This window comes from Chelonoidis abingdonii, unplaced genomic scaffold (assembly GCF_003597395.2).
Source record: "Chelonoidis abingdonii isolate Lonesome George unplaced genomic scaffold, CheloAbing_2.0 scaffold1228, whole genome shotgun sequence".
NCBI classification, from domain to species: Eukaryota; Metazoa; Chordata; order Testudines; family Testudinidae; genus Chelonoidis; species Chelonoidis abingdonii.
The window spans coordinates 1-8,574 of NW_027425489.1; the positions used below are offsets into that span (position 1 = coordinate 1).

General features: G+C 48.4%; 1 protein-coding gene across 1 annotated transcript; it reads left to right on the forward strand.

Moving 5' to 3' along the window:
• Positions 1–649: 649 nt before the first annotated feature.
• LOC116836974 (zinc finger protein 707-like) lies at positions 650–8,449 on the forward strand (the record flags this gene model as incomplete). Its single annotated transcript, XM_075061456.1, has 5 exons — positions 650–672; positions 5,525–5,560; positions 6,746–6,834; positions 7,556–7,682; positions 8,322–8,449. Coding segments are annotated over 5 exons (283 nt in total), but the record flags the coding sequence as incomplete, so codon positions are not given.
• Positions 8,450–8,574: the final 125 nt, after the last annotated feature.

The window sequence follows — 8,574 nt, forward strand, 5'->3', positions numbered from 1 at the left end:
AGAGAAGGGGCAGCAGCCGCTGAGCCAACCCCTGCAGGTCAGGCTGTCATTGTAGGGATCGTACGCAGTGTTTCTATAGGCACTTCTGAGCCCTAGACCCCAAAGCACTTTATAGAGTGGGGTCAGGGGCATTATCGCTCTGGGACAAATGGGGAAAATGAGGCAGAGGGAGGGGCAGTGAGTCTGGCAGCGGCGCCAGGGATGGACCTTGGGAGTCCTGGATGCTGCAGCCCCAAGACCTTCTCTCCTGGAAATGTCTGTCTGCATATGCACTTGGAGGGTGAAATCCCCTCCCCCACATGCTGAGATCCCGAGCCAGGCCTAAGGCCCCTCTCACGGCAGGTTAATGGTTTAGTGGGGCCAGGGGCCTTCTGGGTCTCTCAGCACTGGGGAGGATTTGATTCTCAATGCAGAGAAATATCTTCTGCCTATAAAGTGCCTGGGGAGAAGATTTCCACAGTGGTGACCTGCCCGCAGGGATTGCTGGGGCTGCGTAGGGGAAAGTCCCTGGTGGGGGGCAGCTGCTCTGGGAATGTAAACCTGAAATTCCCCTACTACCCGAGGCTTCAGTAGTGACCCCTGCAGAGCAGGAGGCTCCCCCACCCAGGGACACTCCCCCTGACCGCCTCCTCTTTCTCTCCCTCTTTAGGGTGCTGGGAGCACTAGGGGCAGGTAAGTTCTGGGCTCCATTTCACTCCCTCTCATGGGCCGCTAGGTTTGATAACTGCACTGAATAGGAAGCTGCCCCCTGCCCTTGGAGCATGTGATTCTGTCTCCCCTAGTGGCTGACTCGGGTAGGAGAAGAGCCGGTTACTGTCTGATCGCTTGTGAGGTCACAGCAGGGCTGCTAGACCCAGAGCCGATGGGACAGAGCAGGCCTGTCTCCTGGACTGATGTGGCCACGTCGTGTATTCCGAGGGTGCAGAATCTCAGCTTTCGCATTTGTTAAAGTGAGTTGCTGGCCCTCAGCACCTCCCCAGTGTAAACGGAGACAGTGTTGCCTTGCTGGGGCTGCCAGCAGCCTGAAGCCGTAGCTCTGAGAGCGTGAACTCTCCTGTCCCCTGTTAATGTCATGGGGTGTTCAAGTGAAATGCAGGAGTGTTTCCGGCTGATCACTCGCAGCAGATGGAATGGGAGAGAGGGAGGGAGTGAAGCCTTTGTGCGGTGGGAATAGGGGGTTGCTGTAGGGAGGGAAGAACAGTAGCGAGAGAGACAAAGGACAAGGAAGCGAGAGAGAAATGAAGAAAGGAGGGTGGGAAAGGAAAATAGAAGGAAACACAGGGAAGAACCAGCAGGCCCTGACAGGGGTGTGCAGGAGGGGCTGTTTTCCTCCTGAATCACACTGAGTGTGACAGCACAAGAGATTTGGCAAAATACTAAGAACTAAATTTTATTTCCCATCCGAAGGCAGATTCCCCCCTTGTTCTTTGTACGTGGGTGTCCCATGGAGAGCAGAGGGGTTCTGGTGTGAATTTGGAGCAGGGCACAGAGTTCCTAACCTGATTCGCTCTGGGCACATGGTCGTAACGACAGGGCAGTGTGGCCTCTCTGGCCCAATGAGCTGGACGCCCCAGGGGTTACTGCTTCAGCTGAAGGGTTGGGGGGTTTTTGGCATTAAAGGGCCACATTCATTCCCTGCTGGAGACCCTGGGCTCTGTCTCTGGCCACTGTCACATGTAGGACCTGCCTACTCTTTGGTCTGTGTCTCCTCCCTTTCCAGACATTACTCCCTGTTACTGGTGCACCTTGTTACTGCAGTAAACCAGCATAGGGGGTGACACTGCCCCCCACAGAACCAGAGGAGTCCCTGAGAGAAGCTCCTGAACAATGTCTCCTTCCTTGCTCTAGTGTCTCCCCACTTCCCGTCTCTCTGGGAGGGTGAATACCCACTTCGTCAGACGCAGGTAGTGGAAATTTCCAGGGGCAGGTATATATATGCTAGCAAGCAAGCTAGAGATAACGAGGTTAGTTCAGTCAGGGAGGGTGAGGCCCTGTTCTAGCAGTAGAGGTGTGAAAACCAAGGGAGGAGAAACTGGTTCTGTAATTGGCAAGCCATTCACAGTCTTTGTTTAGTCCAGAGCTGATAGTGTCAAATTTGCAAATGAACTGAAGCTCAGCAGTTTCTCTTTGAAGTCTGGTCCTGAAGTTTTTTTGCTGCAGGATAGCCACCTTAAGGTCTGCTATAGTGTGGCCAGGGAGGTTGAAGTGCTCTCCTACAGGTTTTTGTATATTGCCATTCCTGATATCTGATTTGTGTCCATTTATCCTTTTCCGTAGTGACTGTCCAGTTTGGCCGATGTACATAGCAGAGGGGCATTGCTGGCATATGATGGCGTATATTACATTGGTGGACGTGCAGGTGAATGAACCAGTGATGGTATGGCTGATCTGGTTAGGTCCTATGATGGTGTCGCTGGTGTAGATATGTGTGGCAGAGTTGGCATCGAGGTTTGTTGCATGGATTGGTTCCTGAGCTAGAGTTACTATGGTACGGTGTGCAGTTGCTGGTGAGAATACGTTTCAGGTTGGCAGGTTGTCTGTGGGCAAGGATTGGCCTGCCACCCAAGATCCGTGAAAGTGTGGGATCATTGTCCAGGATGGGTTGTAGATCCCTGATGATGCGTTGGAGGGGTTTTAGCTGGGGGCTGTAAGTGATGGCCAGTGGAGTCCTGTTGGTTTCTTTCTTGGGTTTGTCTTGCAGTAGGAGGCTTCTGGGTACACGTCTGGCTCTGTTGATCTGTTTCCTAATTTCCTCGTGCGGGTATTGTAGTTTTGAGAATGCTTGGTGGAGATTTTGTAGGTGTTGGTCTCTGTCTGAGGGGTTAGAGCAGATGCGGTTGTACCTCAGTGCTTGGCTGTAGACAATGGATCGTGTGATGTGCCCAGGATGGAAGCTGGAGGCATGAAGGTAGGCATAGCGGTCGGTAGGTTTTTGATATAGGTGGTGTTAATGTGACCATCACTTATTTGCACCGTGGTGTCTAGAAAGTGGATCTCCTGTGTAGATTGGTCCAGGCTGAGGTTGATGGTGGGGTGGAAGTTGTTGAAATCGTGGTGGAATTTTTCTAGAGTCTCCTTCCCATGGGTCCAGATGATGAAGATGTCATCAATGTAGCGTAGGTAGAGAAGGGGCGTGAGTGGACGAGAGCTGAGGAAGCGTTGTTCCAGGTCAGCCATAAAAATATTGGCGTATTGTGGGGCCATGCGGGTGCCCATAGCAGTGCCACTGATCTGGAGATATATATTGTCATCAAACTTGAAATAGTTGTGTGTGAGTATAAAGGCACAGAGCTCAGCAGCCAGTTGTGCTGTGGCATCATCAGGGATACTGTTCCTGACAGCTTGTATTCCATCTGTGTGTGGGATGTTTGTGTAGAGAGCCTCTACATCCATGGTGGCTAGGATGGTGTTTTCTGGGAGGTGACCAATGCATTGTAGTTTCCTCAGGAAATCAGTGGTGTCACGGAGATAGCTGGGAGTGCTGGTGGCATAGGGTCTGAGTAGAGAGTCCACATATCCAGACAGTCCTTCAGTGAGAGTGCCAATGCCCGAGATGATGGGGCGTCCAGGATTTCCGGGTTTGTGGATCTTGGGTAGTAGATAGAAAACCCTGGTCGGGGCTCTAAGGGTATGCTGATTTGTTCCGGTGTTAGTGTAGGGAGTGTCCTGAGTAGATGGTGCAGTTTCTTAGTGTATTCCTCAGTGGGATCTGAGGGAAGTGGCCTGTAGAATTTGGTATTGGAGAGTTGTCTGGCGGCTCCTTTTGGTAGTCAGACCTGTTCATGATGACAACAGCACCTCCTTTATCAGCCTCTTTGATGATAATGTCAGGGTGGTTTCTGAGGCTGTGGATGGCATTGCGTTCTCTGCACGACTTAGGTTATGAGGCAAGCGGTGTTGTTTTTCCACGATTTCTGCCTGTGCACGTCGGCGGAAGCATTCAATGTATAGGTCCAGACTGTCATTTCGACCTCAGGAGGAGTCCATGTGGTTCTTCTTCTTGTGCTGTTGGTGGGTGGGTACCTGTGTATCGTGCACTGTTCAGTGTTGTCCTGAAAGTATTCTTTGAGTCGCAGACGGCGAAAGTAGGCTTCCAGATCGCCACAGAACTGTATCATGTTGTGGGGTGTGCAGGCAGAAAGAGAGTCCCCGAGATAGGACAGACTTTTCTTCTGGGCTGAGCGTGTAGTTGGATAGATTGACATATATTGCTGGGTGGGTTAGGGGTACCACGTTGTGGCCCCATGTGGCAGGTAGGAGTTTAGACAGCTTACAGTCCTTTTTCCTTTGTAGAGAGGTGAAGTGAGTGCTGTAGATCTCCTGTCTTATTTTAGTGACATGGAGCAGCCCTGTGGGGCTGGGCTCTGTCTGCAAGCGGCTGCGTTATCGCCCTCGTGATCTCCTCTGTCAACTCATCTGGTAGTTACAGCGGTTCCATTAATAAGCAATGGGGATTTTCTCATGAATGCGCAAGGCTAGCCTGAATTCTCACCTCTCCCATTGTGCTTCTCCTTCCCTTCTAGAGATGCTGCGATGGAGCTGGGAGTGACACAGGTACGTGTCTGTCTTCTGACTGGCCAAGGGGAGATTTCAGCCCAGTAACCATGTTAACGACAGGGGGTTGCAGCCTGCAGCAGCTGGAACGCTGTGTAACAGTGGACAAGCGATGTTACTTTGTTCTTGCACCACTGTATTTTCAACTGACTTGTCTCTTAATATATTTTAGCTCAACAATGTCACAGAAGCATTTAAAGTGTTTTGCAGTTTTTTCGTATACATTATTTTTTGCCTTTAACTTCTTGATTAAAGTGCATTTTTTACTGACTACATTTAATTTTAATAATTTTATTTTTGCAGATTTTAATTGCAGTAATATTAACAGTGTTTTTAATTAAGTTTGCGTAGTCTGAATTTTAAAGCATTTTTTAAAAGACAGCTACCAGCCGCGACCAACTACTAAGGTCCTTGATAACTTTTCCTGTATTTGAGTGGACTGCTTGATACTCTAAAAAAAAAAATACAAAGGCTGAGCTTTTTTTTAACATATTTATTTGAAAGTTTTGTTTAGCACAGTTAGAGTTTTTTGGCTTTTTAAAAAAATACAGACTTTTTGTTGTGTCTCTTTTAAATTGGTGATGTGTTCACATTTTTAACTTACAATTATTTTAGTGCGGCACTATTTTACCGTCTTGTGACACAGGTCGTAGCTGATTTTACACTTTAAATAATCAGCTATTAGCATCTAATTTGGTTAAAACCAGCAATTCAGTATTTATTTTTTGCAAGTAACCTGCACTTCTTTAAGAATGCAACATTTGTGTGATTGCTTTTAATTTAATTTTTGCGGTAAATTTTTTTTATGCTTACATTAGGCCTTAAATAATTATTATTTCTATTAGAACGATTTATTCATTTAAGATAGAATCTTAACTTTTCCCCCATACAGTTCTGCCATCTCAATGCGATTTAAATTTCTGGAAACATCCTCAGCAGAAATTATTTGAAGGTGTTGCACCATGAGCAGTACAAGGCACAGAGGCAGTGGCTTATGGGAAACAAGGTAAGTTTCATTTCCCAATCCTGCTCTTAAAAAGAGAGGTCTTTTAGAAAATAGTTTAACTTACAAGCACTGAGAGACTTTAAGAAAGTCACTAATCACGGGAGCAATGGGTCTCTTTGGAACATATGTTAACTGACAAGCCTTAGAGCCTTCCTGAGAAACAGGACGGAACTATGGCCAAAATGAAATGGCAATTTAATGATTGCGCATCATGAGGAGAAAGAGGAGGGATACAAGTTAAAATATATGAAAAAACAAAGCCTCTCAGAAAGGAAATGTAGCAGTGTTGCCATGTCAAGCGTGAAATGGGAGATGATTTTCTTTCTCCCCCCCATCTCTTTTTAAAAGTCCCAAAAGGAATACAAGTGAGTGGCATAATTTATTTTTTATTACTTTGTTTACTAATTAAATCCACGTCCCTAGGCCAAATTTGGCCTAGGTAACTTTGTTGCCATGTTTTCTTGTTCACCAAGCATAGAGCTTAGTGCTGGCCCTGAACGACATCATTAGCCCCCTTTTGTTTGGCCTGATTAAATTTTCTGTCGCTGGTTGTCTTGCACCTGTGCATGGCCTTCATGGCTGAAAAAAATTTAACCTACTTTTCATCAACTTGCTGCTAGAGATTATTGTAAGATCTTATGAACTTTTTGTTTGCTTTTTACAGTGAAGTAAGGAAGAGAGTTCAGAACACAGGTGTTACAGGGGAGATGGCTCAGTGGTTTGAGCACTGACTTGCCAAACCCAGGGTTGTGAGTTCAATCACTAAGGATCCACTTAGCAACATGGGGCAAAATCAGTACTTGGTCCTGCTAGTGAAGGCGGGGGCTGGACTTAATGTCCCTTCCAGTTCTAGGAGATAGGTATAGCTCCATTTGTCTCTATTGACAACGGCTTCCATCTTAATATCACCAGCAAACTTCATTTCATTTACTGCACCAGCACTGGGCAGTCTTTGTCCTGTCCCTGCCTCCACCTGGTCCCCACCGTTGCGGGAGTTGCCCTCAGGGCTTTAAAACTAGCACAGTGGGTTTAGTGCTGGCAGGAGGGGCTGGGTCTGGGCTGTGGTGAAGTGATGGAATATTTTCCCAGCATGTGAGTCAGACACATCTTGTGCAGGGAAAGGGCTGGAGAAGATCATGATGTGACAGAAAGTAACTTCTGAAATCTTGCCTGTCACCCTGACAGGAGACAGAGTAACACCCATCTTTGGCTCCAGATTGTCCCAGCCTTCCACGGGACAGGGAAGGGAACTGGCTGTAGTGGAGCCAGTCCAGGTAGGGATTATTGCAGGGTTGCTAGTGGGTTCCTGCTCAGGGGAGAGGGGCAGGAAATACTGAGGGCCTGGGATCTTTGGGGGAGCTCAGTCTGGAGGTGGGAGGGGGGCACGAAATAGCCAGGGTGGAGAAAGGGAGGGGGACAAGGCATGTGACAAACTTGCTGGCAATTGTTTAACCCAAGTCCTGGATTCCGGAACAGACCCATGGGGTTTGGGGGAGGAAATTACCCTATTTGTACAATGGAGCTGGTGGGGGAACCCTGGACAGCGCTGGGGAAATGTATCCGATTCCCAGTGCAAGAACATAAACCTACTGGCCAGAGGCTGCTACAAGATTGGAAGGAGAGGTGGGAGGTTACCCACCAGTGGGGCCTAGAGTAGATAACCCCTCCCCTTCCTTCCAGCTGCCGGCAATGGGAAGCGTCTTGGGATTCCTACTGGGGAGCTGACCCTGGAGCCTGCTGGGGGCCCCATCCCTCGCTTCAGCCTCTGGCTTGTAGGTGTGTGATGGATGAGAAGACCCTTCCCCCTCTGTCTGCTGGGGGGGCATGAAGGGATCTCTATCTCCCCTCCTGTTTTGTCTCCTGGCTGCTCTGAGGGTGGGAATCTGCTGCTGTGACCCTGCCAGAGCTTCCATTTGATTGACTCCTCTCCTTCCATGAGTAGTGGGGCTGTGACTGGGGCAGCAGGTACCGAGTGTTGGACACTTCCTCTTTCAGGGGCCGGTGACCTTCGAGGAGGTGGCTGTGTATTTCACCAGGGAAGAGTGGGCTCTGCTAGACCCCCGTCAAAGAGCCCTCTGCAGAGACGTCATGCAGGAGAACTATGAGAATGTGACCTCGCTGGGTAAGGGTTCCCGTCCCCTCTGTTCTTAGAAGGGGAAATGAAAAGATAAGGTTCACGCCACCACCACAATGCCACCTCTGCTCTGCCCTGTCTCAGCAACAGCCCATTGAGAGCTCAGGGTTCACGTGCACCTCCCTTCGTATCACAGTCACAGCTCTGCCAAACTGCTCCAACTGCTCCCTCCACCATCCAGTTACAGCTACAGCTGACCCAGCGCACACGGCTGGAGGCATGCGGATAAATGCTGGGATTCCCATCTCTGAACACAACACAGACAATGGCACGTTCATAGTCCTTCATAGCTATTGTAGAATCATAGATTTTTATGGCCAGAAAGGGCTATTAGGTCATCTAGTCTGACTTCCTATATAACACAGGTCATAGAATTTCATCCAGTTACTGCTGTACTGAGCTGAAAACCTTGTGTTTGACTCAGTCTTCCCCCAGAAAGGCATCCGCTCTGACTTGACAAATTCAAGAAATGGAGAAACCTCCACTTCCTCTGTTACTTTGTTAACCTTTGCACCAGCCTTACTGAGCCATTCCCAGCAGCTAGAGCCAGCTGCAGGGCCAGGGGCAGAGTTAAGGTTGCATTTTAGGGGTGGTGTGTATATTAACTCTTCCTTTTCTGGTTTTCAGAGGTTTAAGTTTAGCCACCACCCACCTAGTGGAAAGGTATGAAGTAGAACTGGCCAACCTGTACTCTCTATTTGTGTAGGTTATGGACATTTGATTTCCTTATTTTTAATAGACTTTTTAGGTACTCTCTGTCTGCATGAGAGATTTTACCAGCATAATTATGTCAATTAAGGAGTGTTTTTTCACACCCCTAACAAACAGAGCTATGCTGACAAAACTTTGCAGCTCAGAAGAGGCCAGATTCTGCAAGTGG